General features: G+C 37.4%; 1 protein-coding gene across 1 annotated transcript in view; it reads right to left on the reverse strand.

The window, feature by feature from the left end:
- The window catches only part of Uggt (UDP-glucose-glycoprotein glucosyltransferase), a 126,012-nt gene that overhangs the window by 59,065 nt on the left and 42,170 nt on the right, over positions 1-24,777 (reverse strand). The window contains exons 12-15 of the mRNA XM_081767866.1: positions 12,750-12,953; positions 11,419-11,686; positions 4,403-4,514; positions 2,080-2,265 (exon numbers count right to left, since the gene is read on the reverse strand). Of these exons, the coding sequence (XP_081623992.1) occupies positions 2,080-2,265; positions 4,403-4,514; positions 11,419-11,686; positions 12,750-12,953 (770 nt within the window). The remainder of the gene's footprint in view (positions 1-2,079; positions 2,266-4,402; positions 4,515-11,418; positions 11,687-12,749; positions 12,954-24,777) is intronic.

Genomic DNA, 24,777 nt, shown 5'->3' on the forward strand with positions numbered 1-24,777 from the left:
TATCATACTTTATACAATTACAAAATAATAATGATTACCATACGTATATGAGTAGATCCTGTTCTTCAAAATTAAATTGTAAATAACTATACGCTGAAGTACTTTCCAAAAACTAGTGAAATGACCGAAAACACTAAAAAAAGCTCCGACTACAAGTGAGAATGAGCCAATGCCCTAGACGTACTGGAATACCGCTCCTCGTGAAATCAACGAAACCAAACTGTGCTGGGGTTCGTTCAGAAAAGATAGTGATCGTTTGCACTCATCAGATGGTGTTGGCATTGCGGCGCCTATCCAACGTCGTGAGGACAAATGGGGAGCTAGACAAAAAGAGAAACATCGAACTCCGGTCTAGAAAGCTATCATGAAGGTAAGGGGAGCCGATGTGCTAACTAAACATCACCAAAAGACATGAGTACTGCAAGCCAGATGGTAAGGCTGTTGGACTAGTAGTTTAGTGTAGTTCAGTTAGGTAAGAGTATAGGGCTTTCGAAAAGAGGTTGGTGGCCAGTGTGATTATTGGCCATTTATTATTTTCTGATACGTAATTTATTTCCCATTTCCGCTCCGAAATTTCTTTGTTCGAACAAGATATGTTCTGTTGATGCAACGATTAAGTTATCATGCCTTTTCGTTTTCTTTCACTTTATTGTTGCACTACTTACCTCTAATACAAGAACGAAGGAATAGAGAGTCTTTTTATATATATATTTTTAAAATCCTTACATACTTCAATTTCTTTATCGAATATCACTATAATTATAATTCCTATTTTGTACCGTGATTATAAGTAATATTAAAGTAGCATTTGTAACGAAATTTCGTGTGTTTTTTTTCTAACTGAAAATTGTTAATATAAATTAATTTCATGTTTAGTATTTTTGACCAGTTTTTCCTATTATCTACTGTGAATAATCACGAAACAACAGGGTTTACCAATAATATTGTCAGAACTTTAAAATGAGATATAGTGTAAACTACAAGTGATAATGAAATTATTTTAATTATAAAAGCAAACAATGAGATGTTTTAAAGATAATATTGTTCAAATGTCTTCTGCTTCGATGGGTCAAATGGATTCTGAAGTTCCAATTTTGAACCACTTTTGCGCACATACTGCGCGGTAAATTAGCAATGGCGAGTATATATGCTCTTCGTTAGTTCAAGATTTGTTCGTGGTTTATTCTCACATCTGAGGCTTGAAAAGACTAAAGGAGACGGTGATGATGAGAAATGAATGAAAAAAATGAAATGAAATGAAATCTTTGAGTTTTACGTCCCACGTTATGCCGGTTAGGCTAAAGGAGACGGTGATTATGAGAAATGAATGAAATGGTGGAATGAAGGAAGTGGGAGGAAACGGGAAAACCCCGAGAAAACCCACGCACACGGTGTTTGTCCACCACAAAGTTCACTTGGCGGGAGCAGGGCTTGAACCCGGGACCCCATGCACCAGAGGTGAACGCTCTACCACTGAGCCACCGCGGCCCCGAGAAATGAAAAAAGTGGGAAGAAACAGGAGAGCCCCGAGGAAATCCACGTACACAGTGTTTGACCACCAGAAAGATTACTTGGTGCGAGCTGGGATCAAGGCGAACGCTCTACCACTGAGCCACCACGGCTCATACATCTGAGACTTGAGATACCTCTATGCAAAATAATCACAGAGGCAGATATCACATGATCTGAGTGGCCAGTTCACATCACTATGTATCGACAAAACGCATCCGAGGAAATTTTCGTGTAATTAATTCCGCTCACCGGAGCACAGGAGAACATTTGAGCATTATCTCCAAAAACGGAATACAATTAATTAATTTTCCCAATAAAAAGAAAAAAATCGTTATGACATCATTTTCACTTAATACCATTCTAAAATTCTGACGTTCCTTACTGGTAAAGTCTTCAAATCTGATAACCATGCCCAACCAGTGTATCTAACTTTGTATCTACGTGGTAACCTTTGGCACGTACTATACTTTTGCAGTAAACATTCTAGACTCATAAATTACAGATATAATTATTATGTCTAAGAATGAAAGAAATATCGAAAAGGAAAGGAAACACACCACCACTCACTTCTGCAATGGCATTCCACTTATCTTCTCCACGGAATTCAAGAACACTCGAATGTTGCAGTTAATAACCTCCTGGAGAACAGATAGAATTGGTCCAACTTTCTGGGCTCCTCTAGAAACAGGGTCAACGATCACGGTTATGTCGAAAGCTGGTTGTCCTGGCATTTGTGGCGGAAGTTTTATTACACTGAAATAAAAAGAAAGGCATTGCGCACATTATGAGACTTTATTTTTTAAGTATATTTTTCAAATATATATATTAAATACTGAAACACTGCTTTAGCTTTAATAGTAACAACATGTGGCATGTGGAAATAGATAGAACAGTAAACTGGTGGATAATCTTATCAACTACAGTAACACATAAGAAGGGGAATATAATAGAAATATGTATTCTGTAGATAACTGTGGGTGTGAGCGTTCACGGGTGTGTGTCGCAAATGCTACTCACTGTTACAGCAAAAGCTACTCACTGATTACAAAATTATCGTGGCTTCAGTGTACTACAGCAAGGATGCGTTCCACGAATGAGATTATGCATTTTATATAAGTTTTCGCAGACGGAAATCCAGACTGGAAAACAATAGTTACCTATATCAATGTTTATGCCAGAATATCAATTTGAAGCTTCCACTGCCTACTATGGGCAGACAAGTACGTAGAAAAGCATATCCCAGGACTCATATTGTCAACAATCCCATCATCAGTGCAAAAGATACGCATAATGTGAATATGTACCAGTGATTATTGGAGAATGTTACACGACCAACAGTTCTACTCGTATTACCAACAGATTATCAGGCAGAAATGGCCTTGTATCCGATACATCTGTATGTATGCTCCTGACTTTCTCATCATCATCTTCATTCTTTTCGTTTCAAGTAGAAACTAAATTCATTTTGTGTTGAAACAACCAATTTCCACAAACACCCGTGAGAACAAGAGGTACACGACACTGGAAAGTCGCCATCAATAGCAATTCTTTGTATATGTATGGATCGGAACAGCTGGGGCAGTTTTTCAGGCTCATGTAAAATACCGCAAGTGTTAATATACAGAGGAGGAGGAGGAGGGGAAACTTCGATGTTGAAAGATATTCTTCTGGTTGGTTGTAACAAGATGTACTAATGCAAGACGGTGTTCTACCTAATTTTAAATTTCCAAATTGCCATGTATACCTAGGGAATTTTTTATAAAACTGCTATGCCCATTTGTCTGTCGACATGCATCAGAACAGACAGTAAACAGCTTTTCTTTTTTATTTTATTTTTTTTTATTTTTTATTTTATTTATTTATTTTTTTTTTTTAATGTGGATGCGCTTTCCAAAGGTAAATTCTATCCCCTTACTGAAACAGAAGTTGGTTTACTAAATTCACTTTCAAAATTTATCTCCTAGTTTGGACATACGGTCTTGTGAGGTGGTAGCTGTATTTGTATTTGAAGGTAATAAGGGTCATTTCCAACATTTCTTGTAACTTTGGTGTCCAACTAATATTATACTACGTATATCTAAAACTACCAGCATGACCTACTTCTCTCTTACTCAACTATTTCCCCTCAAGCCCATCTAGGGTCCATCTTAAGTGAAATATTCACATGGAGACAAGAGTTTTCGTACTTTCAATACTGTCGAACCTTTTACGGAAATCCTGCAACTCAGTGTTTTCATTACTGTATATTACATACTTCGGAAGCACGTATTCATAACCTCTAATTAAAAGCCATACGACATACGCAGTTCAGGATTCTACAAAGTATGTGGAATCGTTCTCAAAGAACTGACCACAGATCTGCTCGCTAAACGTGTGGAAGTATCGCACAAGCTCCTCGTTTGAAGCACATCAGAACGACTTTTCCAAAGATTGGGTCATTGGAGATGAAACATGAACATATCTGTATCACTCAGAGAATAAAGTGCAATCGATGGAATGGCGTCATAGTGGTTCTCCACGTCTCATTCAGATATTTTTCAGCATGGATTTGACACTTAAGTTGAACGTTGGCGTAGATCCTTTGAACTGAATGATGATTAGTCCTATATAGAACAGTAGGCATATGTAGAAAAAGGCTACAGGCTTCGCTATGATATATAATCTATCTTGATTGGTGCATTATTAAGGAGGAGGCATTACTTCTTGATATCTTCTCGTAGTATCCGATCTTTCTAAATAGAAATGTTTTACAATCGTGCAATATCTAACTATGCTATGACTGTTAAAAGTGAAGATTGAGTATCGGAATGGGCTCGGTGATTTTCATAAAGCAACCACATACAAACATTTTAGCATGAAATTTGTTTTACACTAGTAGAATGATTATTACCTGTGTTCAGTGCCAGAATATGGTATGTCGAATCTGCTTTTAGTCTGAGGTCTGGAAATTAATAGGCCTACAAGCTGCATCACTGTGTCACTCCTCAGTTCTATATCTAAATCTAAACATAATAAAAAAAAACTCACTTATTTATGTATTACGATAACACAAATATTTTAACATATTTATTACGTAGACATGTTGATACTAGTTCTATATACAAATAGAAGTAGCTACACGCCTTGCTATATGAAACAAATTTGCTAAAAAGCACACTTCATCATTAGTCAAGGGAAAAACTAAATAAAATATCTTTACTCCTTATCACTAATTACTATTATTCCGTGAAGCTATATTGTATAAATGTTTCATATAAAAAGTCAAAGGAACATTCATAACTGTGAATCTCATCTGCCACAGGAGAACAACTATCTCGTACTATTGTAATATAAATAGCCTGAAGAGCAATCTTATCAATAAACTCAAATATATTCACTTTTGCTCCTGCAAATTTTTTTTTTATGATCGTTTAAAAAATTACATTAAATGATGAAAAATTAAAAAAAGCAAAAGTGAATACCTTTAAGTATACTGATATATCACGTACTAGTTTACACTTCCGTATTATTTATAGTCTTCAAGTTTTATTTTCATATCATGCCATCTGATAAGCCCTTTACATCGTAAAATAAGAACGCTGCTAATAGAGAATCAAATTAAACGAATTCAGACATTGCAAAACCACGCTCAGGAATTGTAACTATTATTCTACTTACAGATTTCTGTAATTCCTGAATTTTTAGAGTTCCAAACTTTCGACTCTCCTCTGAAGTCCTGGTCACGGGGTTAAAAACAGGAAGAAAAAGAATAGAAACATCACGGAATAAAAAGGGACGGACTTACCAAGGGAAGATCTGTGTTGTACCAAAAAAACACGTCAAGTGTGCCAGCGATCTCTGGATGGGGTTGATGCGAGAGTCAATTTGTGCGCCTTTCCTGTTCCCCGTTGGAAGGTTACATGAGTTTTTAAATAATATGTGTTGGCAACCTAGCCAACAAGGAACAGGAAAGGTGCACAATTTGACTCTTGCCATATTTGTTCGCATCAACTCATTCGGAGGTCGTTGACGCACTTGACAACGTGTTTTTTGAACAATACAGCTCTTCCCTTGGTAAGTCCGTTCCTTTTTATTCTTTGATGTTTCTAATATTTTTCTTTCTGTTTTTAATTTCCGTGACCAAGACTTCAGGGAAGAGTCGAGAGCTTAGAACTCTACAAAATCAGGAATTACAGAAATTTGTAAGTAGTATCAAATTAAACGAAATCTTGACATTCTAAGATTATGCCTTGTACAGTCAGGAGAGAGAGATGATAAATATACATTTGAAAATACTTTCAATAACTTCCACTGACAGGCAATCTTTCTTACTGACTACGATCTGCGATAGTGTTTTCATTAATTTAACCTTATGACGCCATCCTTAGAAATTTTACTTTATCGTTAACTTGGGATCTGCGCGGACCCCAGTCAAAATCTGCTAAAATACATTTTTACCATATAAACTTAATTGTACATACTATATACTCATGGGTGTCACTTGGCACCTCAGGAGAGGTATACCCTCTGAGTTTGAGATCTATATACATTTTAACCAATAGTGTAATAACATACTAATGAAAAATTGGAAATTCTACTCAAATCTGAGTACGTTGGCTCCCACCTAAACAAATCTATAATAACCCTGCTGCAACACACTATAATACAGAACACAAGTACTGTTGCAGACAAACTTAGAGATCTCCTGCCCCAACCACTACTCATTTTCCTCCACACAGCCCTCGGCTGATCTTAGGCAGCACGTTCGCTGTCATTTTCTTCAATATTGCCGTACTTCCGTAACACTTGTATAGACCCTATCGAAATTCAGCATTTTTAAAAAAGCAATGAATGGAAAATAAAGGGACAACAGAGGTATATGGCAACGTTGATTTTTAGGTAATAGGGGTCATAAATCTCTAACAAATGTCGCCAAAAACAGCAGGGACAGTTTTGAGGACTTTCCAGATTCCATGAAAAAAAGTAAAAAATGAAATGAAATTGAGTTTTACGTCCCACGATTATCCCGGCTAGGCTAAAGGAGACGGTGTTGATGAGTAATGAATGAAATGGTGGAATGAAGAAAGTGGAAGGAAATGGGAGAACCCCGAGGAAACCCACGCACACGGTGTTTGTCTACCACAAAGTTCACTTGGTGGGGGCTGGGATCAAACCCGGGACCCCAAGCACCAGAGATGAATTCTCTACCACTGAGCCACCACGGCCCCAACGAAAAAAGTATCTCTATTTATGTCTGCTAGTATACATATCATGTTATGCGTTTGTACCACGATACGTTCTATTGGATCTGTTTCGTCCATCACACTTTTACATACTGTTCGTACTGTGCGTAGTTAAATTCAGAATTATGCAACATGTATTTTACTCAAGTTTGCTAAATGTTCCATGTACACTGTATTCCCTCAACTGCCATATTATGTTTTTCCTTTCTATCTATCTCGCCTACTCAGAATCTACCTCTACCTCTTTTTAAATTCAACGTCCCATGATTATGCACCGAGGGTAAGGGAGATGGTAATGATAAGATAGATGATAATGGTGGAAGTGGGAGGAAACGGGAGACCCCCGGGCAAGAGCTGGGATCGAACCAGAAACCCTACCCACAAGAGGTGAGTGTTCTATCATTGAGCCAATGTGCCCCCCCCCCCCCCAAGCTGTAAGTTTTGTCTTTGCTTATTCTGGAACATCCTTCGAACTTTTGAAAGAATTGCACTGAAGCTATTGACTTTACTATGTCAGCAGTGGGAATTTTTAAGACGCGTCTAGATTTCTTACTCCACCAACACACACTTAGGTCTCTACATATTTTTCTCTTATGGGTTCTGGTGGGATTCAATTACATACAGATGGTGATCAGAAAAATGGAAACACCTGAACGAAATTGCAACTTACCAGATTAATATGGTGTCGGGCCACCTTTCGCCTTTAGAACAGCCTTGATGCGACGTGGGATGGAGGCATAGAGGTCGTGAATGGTAGCAAGTGGAATCTTACACCATTCCTCGTGTAGGGCATCGGCCAGTTCTGTGAGAGAGGATGGAGGTGGAAATCGTCGCCGGAGTCGTGTTTCCAAGACGGACCACAGATATTCAATTATGTTGAGATCTGGGGATTGGGCGGGCCAGAGGAGGTGTTGAACTTCATCCCGATGTTCCTCAAACCACGCTGCAACAACGCCAACTGTGCGAATGGGTGCATTATCATCCTGGAAGATGGCGTCATTGTCCGGGAACAACATCCGGACCATAGGATGCAAGTGGTCTCCTAAAATTGCGACATAATCGTTGGCAGTGATTCGTCCGCTAACTGTGACCACAGGACCCAATGAAAACCATGATATGGCGGCCCACAGCATCACCGAGCCGCCGCCATGTTTCACAGTTGGGCGGAGACACTGCAGATCATAAGCTTCTTTGGGCGTTCTCCACACATAAACACGGCCCGTGGTTGGGAATAGGGTGAAGGATGACTCATCCGACCATATCACACGTTTCCAGTCCTCAACGGTCCAAGTTGCATGTTCGCGGCACCATTTGCGGCGTGCGAAAGCGTTATGGTCCCTGATAAGCGGTTTGGCTCGTGCAACACGACCCCACAAGTTCATGTCATGTAATCGCGGCGGACTGTGATTGTCGAAACAGGGTGGGGGAGGTGCTGATTGAGTTCCTCCGTCACTTGCTCCGCAGTGGCACGACGGTTCTGCGTGACAATGCGCTTTAATACCCGGCGTGACCTGTCACTCATGATTTTCTTCCGCCCACTGTTCCGCTTCCCCGATGTGGTTTTCCCGTGTGTTGTGTAGGCCGTCATCACCTTCGACACTGTCCCACGCGACACACCTAACACAGTAGCCACTGCCGTCACACTCACTCCACATAACCGCGCACCAACAATTTGCCCTCTTTGAAAATCTGAGAGGTCTCTCGTTTTACACTACCTCCGTCTGCTGCAGCCACTGGACACTGCTGTTCCACTGCGCCTGACGTAGTATGGAGACCGACCTAACACACCACCACCAGCGGTCCGGCGCTGCGGGCGCCACGACATCAACGCCAACCCATACATCTGACGTGTTGCCAACTACAAGTGTTTCCATTTTTCTGATCACCAACGGTATACTTCCAAGGAAAAGGACCATCACTCCAATACCTGAACAGTCGATGACATTGAACGGCTAATCATACACTAAACTCTAGTTTCTTCCTTTGGCATGAGTAAAATCTTTCTAGGTGTATGGAATATTTCCATATCTTCAGATATATCTCCTTTAAACTCAGCATTATCATTCTCTTTAAGCTCAGTAGACTTGCTATCTTTTTCTTCCAACACACCAAGAATACTTTCTTCGAGCAATCCCTGACGAGATATTGCTAGGAACAGAACTTCCTTGATGTTACTTTGCCCGCCAAAAGTCATTATGTTTTACGTGTAAATGTTATTGACTGAGACAGAACTTTCTAAATAAACTACAAATCATTATTTTCCTTTCAATTCACGTTTCAAGTATATCATTTTGTAAATATCAACCACAACCCAGAAACAAGGCATTCTGATTTTAATATAATAATCAGATGCCAGTGGTACTACCAAACAAGAAGAGTAGAACACGTTATCGAAGAATATTATATATTATTAATTATTACCTTCCTAATAGTGACTGTTTCAGACTTTTCAGCAGAAGGCATATAAAGTGTTGCATCCAAGAGTGTCACAGTGGAAAGTTTTGACACTTCTGAATTAGCGCTGGATCCCTTCTGAAAAATCTAATATTAAATATGCTTTTGTACTGATCGCTATATATCTATACCTCAGAGGTTAACATATTCCTTTTCTCAGAAACAATTTTTTATTGGTATGTATGTGATTCTATACGTTCCTGTCAGTGGTATAAGGACTGTTGTCAAAACTCTCATAATTATGTAGGTAGCGATTGGCAAAAGGTCGGATGTTAAGCAGTGTATACGGGAAGAAAACTCACGTTTTGTCTTCTACTGTAATATTTTATAAATGCAATATCAGACCTTACACCTTTCAGACACAGATATAAAGGATAGTTCCTTCATTTTTTTAACCCTTAAGTACTCGCGCGGGGTGTTCACAAACCCCCAGCCACGTAACTTTTGTATTGCTAGCCAGAAGTCCTGATGAAAAAGAAAATAGAAAATGTCTCAAAACAAGTTTAAAAAAATCTGTCTGCAGCAAATACTTTTAAAAATATGTCTAGAGTTACGCTACATTGTCTTATTTATTAAAAAAATATATTTTTATTGTAATAAAACAAATATCAATTTGGGGGTCTACTGGACCCTGCGCGAGTACTAGTGTCACAAAAAGGGCGCGAGTACTTACGGGTTAAATACCCTCATACAATTTTTAAAAAAAAATCACCTTGAAAGAAAGTCTCAATTCATCACTGAATGCGAAGAATTTACTATGTAGGCTGCCGTTATACTGAAAATAATTTATAAATTTGCGTCATTTCTCTCTATATGCCATATAATAACATGAAAATTATTGGGGTCTGTTGACCACAGGTTGGCAAAACGTGCTTAGGCTACTAATACTTCGTATGACCTATTGTGTGTATATATATATATATATATATATATATATATATATATATATATATATATATATATATATATATATATATATATATATATATATATATATAATGAAAGTAACTATGTTTGTAACTTCATACCTCTTGAACCAACCGATCGATCTCCATCAAATTTTCCACATAGATGAGGTTCGGGCTTGAGATGGTTTTTATCATTTCACTTTGACGGCGCAACGTAAGGGAGAAGGAGGGGAAAGGTATATAAAATTGATCAAAAATGATCGATATTAAAATGCAATGAAATGAAATCTTTTGAGTTTTCACGCTTATGCCGGTTAGGCTAAAGGAGAAGGTGATGATGAATGATGAATGAAATGGTAGAATGAAGAAAAGTGGGAGAAAACGGGAGAACCCCGTGAAAACCCACGCACAAGGTGTTTGTCCACCACAAAGTCCACTTGGCGGGGGCTGGGATCGAACCCGGAACCCCAAGCACCAGAGGTGAACGCTCTACCACTGAGCCACCGCGGCCCCCGACCGATATTAATGTTGAATCCATAGTTGTCGGGGTCCCTGAGATGAACTGTGATACTTCTGATGACGTTTAAATCCAAATTCACCCCTTTAGTCCAAAATGAAACGTATTCTCCCCGTGTGAAGAACGGATATTCTCCTAACTTATAAATAATATGGCACATAAGAAAACTGATATGTAGCCTAGTGGCTAACGCTCTTTCCTTCGGTGCGAGCGGTCCCAGGTTCGATTCCTGGTGGGAGCATTCGGTCGAAAAAGTGTAAAAAGCTTTTTCAGGCCAGCCATTCTGAATGAGGTTTTCCTGGGTTTTCCGCATTCACACCAGGCAAATACCGAGGTGGTAGGTCCCAGGTCCCTTCCTTCCTTCCCCAATCCTTTCTTCCTTCCCTTTCCCCGGATAGTGTGCTCGCCGAGAGACGTCATCCCTCATACGTGACGGGCTAAATGGCCATAGAAGACTAGAAATCTAAAAAAACTGATGAAAGTGCCCTCGAAATATTTCCGAGTTGTCCTAAAAGCACGAAAAGAGATGAAATACTTGAACATGCCTGGGATCTAGTCCTCATGTTGGCTTAGTGAGAAACTCACATGATGAATAAGCGCTAGAACATTACACATTACACCAACTCAGCAGCTATGCGCAAGATTATTCTAAGCCTACTAATTTCAACTTATAAAGTTCCTATTGAAAGGTGTAATGCATTCGCCTTACAAAGAATAGGACTAATGACACTGCCTTGTGGGTCTTAATAATAATAATAATAATTATTATTATTATTAATATTAATAATAATAATTAACTACTCACCTGCTACATCGCCCCTATCCTCAACTTTCTTTAGTGTTTGGACAATCTTATCACCGTATACATTCATGCTAAATTTCTCTAATAAATTGAAATCGTCTACGGTGAATTTTTCTTCAGGATCCAACGGAGCTAAAATTCTCCCATTGCTTATCACTCCTCTAGCACCAGGCTTCATTTTCAACACTTTGCTGCAGAATGATTGATGAATTTTCAAAAAATCGTCTCCTAATTTTTCTACAGCCGTATCGAGAAAACTTACATCAGCACCCTTAAAGAGAAAAATAAGTACAACAATTATGCAGAATAAAATGTTAAGTATGAATATAGTTTTGATAGACACGACACAGTAAGTAGTTAATTTCTGGTTCGATCTCAGCACGCGCCTGGTGGTCTTTGTGGCGGACAAACACCGAGAGCGTGAGTTCATCAATTTTCTCACACTTTAGCCATTTCACAATTATCATCCATCTTATTACCACCATCTCCCTTAGCCTCGGTGCATTATCGCGAAGCATCAAACTATATATATATATATATATAAAGTCAGCAGTTAATTGAACGATCATTCGTCTACGAAACTAAAACTAAACAGTCTTTAGAGGGGGCAGGGTCCACCAGCCGACTTGTGGCACTCATATCTTTGGAGTGATGTATGGTCAGTATATCGACTCCTCTCGCAGTTAATGTTGGCTTTTTAGACCGGAAACTACTACTTTCTTTCAAGTAGCTCCTCGATCGTTCTCACGACAGTAGGTAAATGCCACAAATACCAACACCATCTTGTGAGTAGGAAAGATCACCATCTTTCCTCTGACCAGTGCCAGCACTGCTTGACTTCGCTGATCTCACGAGATCTCACGTGGTTAATATGATAGCAAATAAGATATTAACAAAAAGAATTTATACAGTGAACACTTTTTGCACAATTTAAGTAAACTCTTAATTAAAGTCCACGCCACACACACATCCATATGAACTACTGCTGTTTGTACCGCTAGGTTTAGATTTCTAATAGTTTATAGAATTGTCACATAGATGGCATTAGTGAAAATTAAAGCTATAACAATTAATAATGGGAACTTTAGACTGAAAAATAAAGTTTACTTTTGAAACCTTAATTCTTGCAATAGTTTTAAATGCATGTTTGCAAAATCTAAAGTTACAACAATTTATGAGAATAATAATATTTGAGAAGTACAGTTAATTTTACCTTAGGCCATCTGTACGCCAATTCTATCAAATACATGGAAAATGAACACTAGTGTGCAAATAACGTTGTTAATCTGGTTATATGCCAACGTTAAATATAAACATATGTCTTTTTTACTTACAGTAACAGTAATATCGGACGGTTTCTTCTCCCCGCCTGCAATTTGTTTGGCAACACTTTCATCCAATATTTTTGCCAAATACAGTCTGCTTTGGTCAGGTCTCAACTCGTTTAATGCAGCATAAACTACTTTGCTGAATCTGTTATTGGCACTTTCATCTTCTGGGTTGAAAATAACTCCCACGCGAATTGAGTTTGTTGATCTCTGTTGAAACAAAAACAGAAACACATAAATGAACAATGAAACAAATTGCATAACACTACGGTGTCACGTATATAATTTCTACGTAGAGACAGAAAAGTAACTCACTTATTTTTTAGAACATGTTTGAAACTGCACTTCACACTCAAAAAGTCAGTATTTATACTCTGGGTAATACCGGAAAAAATTTCCACTGACTTAGGCGCCAGTTCCGAAAACTAAGCAGCACAATAGTACTCGTACAAATCTAATTTGATAGATCTACACGATTTGGCATTAAATATATATGAGGAAGGTAAAACATGATAAGTCACTTTCTGGCCAGTTTTTTATTTCTCTCCCGTAGCTGATCACACTGAAATCCACATCCTGACATAAGTTGTTAATGGCTTAATTAAATATTCCCTTTTTAGCAATATATATAATTTCGTTTTACGAGTGAACTGAAAGTATTTTAAATTTAATTCAAACTCTTATCTAAATACAGTAGAATGTCGTTTATCTGCACGTCAATTATCCGCACACTCAGAAGTCAAGAAAAGGCAATCAAATCTGGTATATATATATATAAAAAAAAAAAAAACCTGCTTAAGTAATACAGTACTGTAATTTAGGTACATCTATTTCGAGTGTTTTCTCATTTTCTCATGTCTCGTGTTTTAATATACTGTATGGAGAGTACTGTACAATAATTTCTTTATACAGTAATTGTAAGGAAAAATATATCTGTACTGTAGTTCTTTTCTTTGTTAATAAACACATGTTTGATTATCCGCATAAATTGTTATCCACACAAACTTAGGTCCCAATTAATGAATATATATTGTAATACAAATCCAATATGACACATAGGTCTACATGGTTAGGCATTAAATTACAGTAACTGGTACAAAAAGTAAAAATTTAGCTTAGTGTATAGGATATCCCTGGAAGATAACAGCAATTAAAGGCAATTCAAGTGAAGTTTAACAAAGTTGTCGTGTGTGTTAAATATCCAAATTTGTGTCTCGTAGCTCAAGCACTGAAATACTACTTGTCTACTATTCTGGATGATCTAAATCCTCTAATGATGGGCCATTCATGTTAACAAACCTAACATTATTAAGACTGTCGGATCTCATTAATTACCTTAAATTGTTCTTTATTAATTCAACCACGCACATAAAAATCAGAACTCAAACCTGATAGATAAAATAATATTATATATATATATATATATATATATATAACTTTAAAAGAAGCTAGACACTTATTTTCAGTCACCATGGCGACCGGGCGTCTGGTATTTTTCGACCCCTGTTTATACTAATATAACTACTAATATAACAAAATTAACGGATGGTGCGTGTTTGTCATAATTTAACTCAAATATTACTGATCGATTTTATCTTTAAGATCTTCACTAGAATCGCAGATATCTATAGGCTCTATGTCATTTACGCTTCGATACCTAGAAGTAGACTAATCGCGAGCACGCTATGATAAAAATCGAATAATAACTACATTGGGATTCTCAAACCAACTACATGCCTCTCGACACTTTATCACGAACTTGAAAATTTTACGTAAATCTTCTTCATTACATGAAAGGAATGTGTTAATCACACCATACAAGGATCAAAAATACCAACATTAAATTTGGATAGAGGTGGCTTGGATAAACAATGAGATCATATAAGTAATAATATTGAAAAATACGGAAGTCTATAATAATTACTGTAGGGAGAAGGTACTTAGGTAGTACGTGAGTGAGTACGAATAAGATATTAACATGCACGAGAAGCCATGGTGGGAAAGTGGTAGAGTACTCATCACTGGTATGTGGGTTCCTGTCCCTGGGTTTTCTCGGAATTCTGTCGTTTTCTTCTCAAAAATAGGACATTGAACTAGAAATTTCATTTGATTTAATTTCAGTTCACTAACATGGAGGAGTTAGGGCGGGAGCAGTATATGACCTTAAATACGTGAAAGAGTCTGATATAGGAATTGACGTCTTAAATATATTTAAAAGAATTTAGACAGAGCGAAAGATTGTTATATTTATTAAAAGTATCTTGGAAACTGTGTGTGTCCTGGGGAGAGTTTCCTAGAAAGGAACCTTTGTTTTTCACCGAAACGTACACGATTTCGCAATTACAAATAACAAAATTAATTTTACGTAGGTATAGGATTTGTCACCGCTGACTTCTGAAAACTTTCCTGACATGACGCCCTTTAAATTTTGGAAGATTTAGCATAACTATCACGCAAGAAATTTCTAGGTCCTCTGTATAATGTTTTTGAATCAATTAATTACTTTGGTATCTGCGAAGAACTTGTGTGTTTATACATCGAAATCTTTGAACTTGGACAAGTTTACATACCGTTACAACAATAGCTCGTTGGAAGAGAATATACGTTATAGAAAAGGATGTAAAGGTAACTTACAAAAATATCGATAACGTTTCCCATATAAAGTACCATTCAGCACAATGTAAGTCGGTAAGCACAAATTTACATGCATTGCTTCTTTTTAATTTAATTTCTGACAATACTTAATGCTTCCCATGAAATGCTGCTAATTACAGTTTTTGATTGCAAGAAAGTGGTTTAGCTACGTCTCAACTTCGCGGAAAAATTATTTATGGGCGAATTTGGAGTTTCTGAACTCCTGTATATTCGAATTCGTATCAATAAGTTTATTGAGCAATTATATATATGTTACGTATACTTTCAATTTATTTTGTCTGTTCCCAGAAGAACAAACACTTCAACCAGCAAGGAATATGTAAGAGCATTCCACTGCATTGAACTCGTAATGTACCTATTTCCAAACCAGAATTTCTGGCTTACTCATTGATAATTGAGGTAGCTTCCAGTTTACTCACGGTGCTGTACACAGCAAATTTTGTGCTTTTCCTTCCTCCCAAGTTATCAAACTCGGAACCACATGATCAAAGACATGCGAGCTAACATTTTTCCTTTTTTTTTTTTAAAGTTTATTCTCAGACGATTATGCTTCAAAGCTAAGGGAGACTATGATGATGCAATGGATGAAAATGGTAGAACAGAAAGTGGGAGGAAACGGGAGAACCCACAAGAAAAATCAAGCACACAATGTTTGTACGCCACAAAGCTCACTTGGTGGGAGCTGGAATCAAACCATGGATGTAACGCATCAAAGGTGAGCGCTCTAACCACTGAACCACGGCGGTCCCCAACAATTCGGATACACACAAAAATAAGCACTGATACAGGAGCAAATATTCGAACGGAAGAATAAATTATACTCTGGTTTTCAATTTCATTTCTTATATTCAAAAGTATCGAAGTGTTTAATATTCTTGACTTATTGCGAGTAATATGGAGTTCCATTTCAATTGGATCATATCTCCATTACTATATAGATATAAGCATAGAACACAAAACTGGCTAAGAGCTCCTTTGTGGCTATGTGGATAGCGCACGCGCCTTGGGCATGGGACACTCGGGTTCTTCCCACTGGAAGCTCATGTGATTCAGATCCCACGGTAAGCGGTAGGTTCATGTCTCATATAGCCTCGTTGCTGAAGGGACACTAAAATCAAATCTAAAAAACTAACAAAATTGGCTAAATTAGGAGAAAATGCTATCACTTTATCCCATTAAGATGATATTCAAAGTCAACAGATGAACTAGAAAAAAATATACAATGAATAAAGGATGGTGAACACTTTTTTTTAACTTTATGTGCACTAAATAATGTATTTACTAGATGTAATTTTACTATGATGATAGTAAATTAATTTACAGCTTTCAAATTTGATTTTTAGGATATTTTAGAACCTGTATAATTCTAATTTAATAAAGTAAACAATATTTTTAGTTATGTACATTTATCGTACGCAGAAGAAAAGCCATTTTTCACATGTTTTCCTTTCTACGAAAGTCGAATTTAATGTTTTGAATTTCACTTCGGCAAAAAAATTCTCGTTGAGCGAAGATTGCCAAAAGAATATGGTATATGTCTTAGAACTTCACGTAAGTTACTGTATTCCATTAAATGTTATCTCTCTCTAATTTTTTCCCAATATTACTTATTAATTTGAAAGAAGACTTTGACACAGTCATGTAGTTTTACAGTAGATATATCAGCAATGAGAAGTATAAAGGAAATTTCGAAGGGAAATCTGGCGAAGTCTGTATTCTAAGGCCTAGTGAGTCCAAGAATAAACTGGAGAACGGCAGAATGATCAGCCGCGGAACTCCCCAACTGCAAAGAATTGATGCTGGTTATTTGCTTTCCAACTGTTTAAGGATTCATTCTCCAAACATAAAGGATAACGTTTCTTCCACTGTGAACAAGAAATTCGGGCTTTTACGTCATCATTTAAGATTATGGAAAATTCCTGACTAACTTTACCTTGTTTGCCTACGCTAGTCCACTTCACCCGACAAAAACCTGCAAACAGGTGAAATTAACACATTAGGTGGTGTACGGTTTCCTAACAAAATTATTCCCATATTCTCTCCCTATTTAGATGAAACAGTACTTTATTCAAATGAACACTGAGACGAAGAAAAAAGCAACTACATGCAAAAACCCACACAATATTTTCAAGCGAAAAGTAATTTTCAAAAAATAAAGAAAAAAGTGCAAAATGACAACACACTAAAATTTCATTAAATATTGGGTTGGTTAATTTACAGATTTATTGCAATATCAAATTGTATGTGAGTAGCAAAACAGAGAAAAATGATGATAAAAAAAATTTGTAACGTTTATACCACCTTGTTAAATAGCATTATGAAAATTATTGAAGTGCAAAATAGCACAATAATGTAATGTGTCATACGTGAAAGACATGTGATTCAGCGTTTAAATTTGTACACATGATATATCTTGTACGCGGGTATGATCACTGAAACCCACCGATTTAGTCATTCCATCAAGAAGACTTCGGACGAATTCCGGATGCCACAAACAGTAGACGTGACATGGAAACACGACGAAATTATAAAACCACAATCTTTATCAGGGAAGCCAATAAAATTGACCGATCGGGATTGTCGATGTCTCCGACATATGGTGAAGTAAAACTGGCACACGTCACTGGACATTATAGCTACAGAATTCTGAATGGCATCGGAAAGAATCAGTACATGCACCATTTTACTTGCACTAGATTTCCAAAGGGAAGCTGCAGCACATAAACCACTGATTAAAATCAGGAACACTGTACATCATCACAGTCGTGGAAAGCACGTCGCTGCAGCGGACACTGGAACCCTAAAAGAATCGGAGTGACGAATCACGCTACATATGATGACGTGTACGTAGACAATGCAACAAAAGCAATGCTTACCGGATTATTTTGTACGCATCATGAAATTCGCAGATGAAGAAATCACTGTATGGACCTGCTTTTCGTGGTATAATCTTGGTCTGGTAACTAGTTTTAATGTCTGGATTTTTGAATACCGATGCCTATTGGGCAATATGAGAAAATTCTATGCTACTCACCTTGTTGCAACAGTATGGAAATGGTTCTTTTTATTTTCAGCATTCGGCCATTATATAAAATAAAAGCTATAACCGAATGATTTGACGAAACGGCAGTGAATGAACTCAAGTGACCTCAGATCTTAATTCTAATGAACATCTGTGGGATGATTTAAAGCATCGGTTGAAATTCAGACTAATCTGTCCACAAACCACCACCGAGCGGTTCTTCAATTTGCAGGAAGAATGGATAGCAATACTGATCCCCATTTATCGCAACTGAGTCTCATCTTCGACGAGTGTGATAACAGGGGACCTGACTTAATGCTACCTCCAGATAGACAACCAAACTCCTACGGGTGTCCAACATTAAGGCAATGCAGTGTATATTCGTTCTTTGCAATTTATTGCAAAACAATATCAAACTACGTGATTTGAGTAAAAAAGAATAAAAATTCTTTTTCCCCACATTCTTTAAACGTGCAAATTCGATGAGAATTCAAAAATTTAATTGAACCGAGATCTCCAGCTTATCACGTCTACACGCGCTAACCACCTACGCTACCTAGTTCGCCTTTAGAGAAAGTATCACTAAAATTTAAGGTGGATCACCACTTGGAAGTCAGTACGCGTAGCTCATTCCCTTAACTACTGCGCAGTGAAACGTTACATATTATAAATATTGTACTATAAGATAGAGTATTGTTTCAGCTACTGCACAAGACACTGATTCATTTGGTTCTCTCTCCTGATATCAAAAAATGTAACAAAAAATATTTGATTCGTTTTACAATGAGCATACAAGAAGGCACTTGCTGTTAGATCTTACTACCTAGGTAGAAGTGCTCCGTTTTATGAATCGTTCATTTGTATGTGTAAAGTATTTTAAGGTAACGATCTTATTACGAAATAGATATATTGTTTGACCGTTTTTCGTGTTATGTTTCATATTTTATTTAAATATTAATTTAATTTAAGGAAACAGATTTTGAGACGAAACTTGCGCAGAACGCCATAATGCGTTGTTGCCAAATTTGTACGTTTACTGTAGTAGTCACAAGAAGAAAATTTTTGGATTCTAGCGTTGCAGGTTGAGAAGAGGAATCGCGGTAAGGGTCGAAAAATAATTTATCCAGTAAGTGTCTAAGCAGAATTCCAGATTACTCCCTTTATTATCTGCCATCAGTAAACATTCGACACTACTTGGCAATGCCGCACTATTCAAGCAGCGTTTCGCATAGCACCGAGAACACCTAGTGATCCACCTTACAGAATGATTGTAAATATTTTTTTCATTTAATACAGCCGGGAGGACTGATGGCGTGGACCTATAATCCAACTTTCTTAGTGGCGACATAGTGTGGTGGGAACGGCCTTACTATAAGTGTTGGTCTGTACACCCACCAACTGTACCAGATTCAAACTTTGGCCGCGGTTGGAACAAAGCTTAAAAGTAAGTCTTATCCTTCATAACCTCCGTTGTATATGGACATAAAACACTGGAACTCAACTTTCTCACAAGGTCTACACATATTTAATCAACTTTCGTATACTTCAAAACAAATTATAATAAACTGCTATAAATAATATTTATGAAATTATTACTTGCATAATACGTTTCATTGTTCCATTATGGAGTTCTACCGATTATACCTGTGAGCTGAATTGATTGAGTTTAACATCCCTTTCAGCAGCGAGGCTGTATGAGACGGGACCTACTGATTAACGTGGAATCCGAACCACATGAGCTCCCGCCGGGAATCTAACCCGGGTCTCCCACGCCAAAGGCGCGTATGCTAACCGCTTAACCACGACGAAGATCAGATCATGCCTGTGAATCGTACGTAAGTGATAGAATGAATTTATTTTTGTATTATTTTGTTTTCTTATTTTTAAGACTCTATTTATGCTTATGGCTTCTAATACGGAACCTAAAATTCAACACGGGATTCTAAATAAAAGTGAATGAATTTATTTTTGTATTATTTTGTTTTCTTATTTTTAAGACTCTATTTATGCTTATGGCTTCTAATACGGAACCTAAAATTCAACACGGGATTCTAAATAAAAGTGTGCTTCCATCAAATTAGAAGGTTGCTTCAGGGAGAAATGTAAACCTACAATTTAAATGTGGTTAATCATATGAGATTACACCAAGAAACCAATCCCGAATATCCTGCACTAAATGCGAGAAACCTGAATATTTAACCACTAAGGAGCTACCCTTACCAAAACGAATGGTGTTAACTATTCTGTTGCCTCAAAATTAAGAGGTTTCAGGCTCAAGTCTTAAATCGCTTAAATCATAGGCGTATTTGATACTTCCTTATTGCGCCAAGAAACAGAACGGCACCCTCAATGAGTCACCCTTTTGGCAATAACTGAATATCAACCCAAAAACTACTTTCGGCAGTGAAAACAAGTTCTGACGTGTTTTGCACTTACACATTTATAAATTTCAGAGAAAGGCAACACTGTATAGTACGAAGCGCATCCACAAAGTAAGTTCCGATAGATTATAAAATGAAAGACAAACATTAGAAGAAAAGAATTTTATTACTATGGAGTTATCGATACATAACCTATTTATTCAACATATGCACCATCCTTGAGGCATTTATCGTAACGTGGCAGAAGCGTTTGTATGCCTGTATAAAATAATTCCGCCGTCAGAGACTGGAAACAGGACGTCACAACGTCTACAGATTAGTTGCGCTGTTGAAACGTTGCCCGGTCAGAAATCGCTTCATCAACCGCTATGTCACCAGTGCTGACTGTTGCTTAGTTTCTGGCGATACATAGGACACCCATTTTCCGTCTCTGGTGACAATGTATCGAGAAACTGGTCATCCTCCTGGTGGTAACGCAGCAAGAAAGTCAAAGAGCGCTTATTCTTTGTTCCACTGTCAGTGGTCTGGAACCCTTCGTGTACACTATTTGTGAAACTGCAGTCACTGGTTGACGATCTGATGCAGCAGGCGAAAACTGATATGAGAGTTCGGACACTGTGAACTGTCAGTCCTGCACACACACTTTCCATCAATTCGGGCGTAACCATGGACGGTCGGTCACTACGGTGTTCGTCGTGTACATTGGTGCTGCCTCCTAGGAATTGATTGCACCACCACCTCACCACATCTTTAGTCATGACACCTGGTCCACACACTCTCTGACGTCGACAGCTTCTTAGCGTGAAGAAACCTGAGTGTCGAGCTACTTCGCACTCAGTGGGAGACTAAGCGAAGCCATTTTCTACTGTACACAGTTCTTTCCCCACTAACTCCAAACAATTGCACTCGTGCCAGATTATGTATACATGATTCTCCTCCACTTCAGCGCAAGCACGTCCCGCTCCAACCATTCGTCCTACCTTGGGCCACTTTCAGAACCTACTTTCTGGATACGCCTCGTAATACCAAACTGTTTCTATCACACACAACTCGTACCAAAGCAGTGCATGTCTGTGCGATATAACACCAGAGCAAAGAGTAAACACAGAACATCTTGCACCGACTCACGAATCCCAAACCTGTTTCTTGGGAGGCTCTTCCTTCACAGGTTCGATGTTAGATGAGAAGGCATTGTATAGGTTGGATATGTGAGTATAATCTGGCTCCTCTGGCACAATTAGTGAAAATATGTCCTACATTAAAGATATAATAACCCGTATCATTTCACCATACAAAATTATGGATATTAGAATTTCTTCTTCAGTAAAAAAGATGTTAAAAAAAGGTAGTATTTCTTTCGTTTTAGGAGTGAAAAAACAAACCAAGTCTATATTAAAATTACCCATATAATTCACCTAGCAAAAACATTTAGGAAAAACCTCCAAATGATGATTTTTTTTTTTTTTTTTTTTAAATCAGCAAATGTATATAACATGTGTTTTTGAACACTAGATGATCACATTTTGATTCCTATATCCAGATATAATTAGCTAACTATTTATTTAATCAGCTTTCAGATGCTGTCAGCGTGGACAATTTACACCCGAATCATTAATAATCAACAATAATACCAACATATCAAGTGAAAATGGAGGGAAGTTGAGTAGACTTTTCGCCATCCCATTATTTGCTGGCGGAACTCAGAAAAAGTCGTGGCAAAACCCTCGTAAACTTTTGCAACTCAAAATATTTCACATCCGGTGCTGCTACAGGTAGTGAAGAGTTTTTGCTGGCCAGACGGTTTGTTAATTAAATTACGTATGATCAACATGTCAGCTCCCATCGTTACAGTTTATGGTTTTTCAGATCTGATTTTCCTAATTCTTAATCTGAATAGCTTTTCGTCTGTTTAATACGTCAAAAGTCTGCAAATGACGCATTTTGTAATAATCAAAAAGAATTAAAGCTGTACTCATGACTCAGTCTCATGTTTCTTTTTTCAAAGGGAAGAAAGGACCTAGCCATGGGCTATTTTGTCCAGAGTGTGTTTAATAGAAATTGTTTTGTGTTGTTTTAAGCAAAATGCTTAATCATATTTGAAGTCTCACCTAGTCATGTTAGGCGGTTTTGCCGCGATTTCTTAGCAGATAACATCTTTCATTTCACTGGTTATCCTCGGCCTTCGTTGGTAAACTTTAGCCTTCAGGTAACCCCCAAAGAAAGAAGTCGCTCGGTGGAAAGTTTGTGGAACGACTTTTTCTCTGTAATGGAACAAGCTGGCTACGGAATATTACTCGAAATGAGATAAGATATCCTAGAAATATTACACGTAGCACATTTATCGATATACCTGTAGTATGTGCTACGGTACCACCCTATTTGAACCACACAACTTCCAGGACAATTCAATTTGCATGGGTTAAAGTGCCGGACCAGGTAGCGGCAAATAAGGGAGTTATTTCGAGATAGATATGGAAAAGAAAATATTTTTTTTTTTCTTTTTTCTCGAACTGTGAAATAACATTTTGGATGACATTGTCTGTTTGATATTTACATATGAAATCCAGAGTTATTCCTATCACACCCAATGTTATTACAGCATCATGGTACTAAAAATCAGAAGAGCAAAATATTTAGAAAGCAAGTACTAATAGAATATAAAGAACAATAATTTAAACTAATTTCAACTTTACTCACTACGAAATATATAGCTTATACCAATTATTTAGTTGTTATAAGGAACTTAAGGGTGAGTAAACTTGAAATGAAGGTACGTTCGGGAAACATTGTGCATTGGAAAGAACTGAAAGGAAAAATAATAAATGAAAGCCGAAAGTAATATTTACTCACATTAGTTTTATCCTTTAACAATGTGGAGAACTATTTTAATGGACCATAAACTCCTCCTCTTCCCACTTTCAGAAGTTTTTTTTTTTTTTTTTTTCTTACATCCACCATAAGTCTTGCCACTCTGCTGGACAACTTTCTTGGAGATTCGCGTCCAAATGTTCTTGACGGAAGTTAGAGTTTTCGCTGGTTATGGCGTTTTTCGGTATTCACCTTTGCAGAGGGCCTGATATTTTTCAATCTGCCTCGTTTGGGAACTTTGAGAGCGGTTTTTTTTTAAACGAAGTCGATGTTTTTTTGCTTTAGTAGCGTTGACTTCAGTAGCGTAGTAACATGTTGCCATGTCCGGCCAGAAAAGGACATTGTCATCGTTGATAAAAAGAAGCAATCTCTTTTTAATGCATTCATTACGGTAAATGTCTGTGGTCATTGTGGTTGTCGAAATGTACGGTATCGAAACCCTTCCCTTAGCGTTCATTCCTTGCCATATCAGGTATTGCTTGGGAAACTTTGCCTTGGCTTTGAATTTGAATTTGTCGCTAACCTGTGTTTAATCTTGACATGCTTACAGTACTTACATCCAGCTTCATTAGGGTCGACAGGACAGTGCATCTCGTCTCAATCACCAGTATTTTCAATGAAGCTGAATCCATTTTTTTAATCAGCAATTTTGCGGCAGTTTCTTTCTGTACATATCTTTTGTTCTTCTGTATACTTTGGAGCCGTATATACTTGCTTTATACGTTTTGAAGCCTAATTTCTCTTTTTTGATTCTGTGTATGGTAGTACGTGCTAACTTCAAATTTTCTGGCCAATTCGCGGACAGACACACCGGAATTCTTCAAAGTTCCAAATCAACTTTCTTCACTACTTGTTGATTCATCATCTGCTTCTTGTCTTTGACACTGCCGGTGTCCTCAAATGTTTGCAGAATACGACAAATAGTATTTCGGGCAATCCTTTCACTGATGAAATGGTTATACGTCACTTTCCGATCTGTTACTTAGTCATACCATAAATACTGATACAACATTAAAAGTGAATTATAATGAAAATGTTAAATGTACTTTAATATCCTAATTGTATAGGTTAGTTACAGGTCTAACGAACACAAAACACCAATTACTTT

Source organism: Thermobia domestica, chromosome 8 (assembly GCF_964235325.1).
Source record: "Thermobia domestica chromosome 8, izTheDome1.hap1.1, whole genome shotgun sequence".
Taxonomy (NCBI): Eukaryota; Metazoa; Arthropoda; class Insecta; order Zygentoma; family Lepismatidae; genus Thermobia; species Thermobia domestica.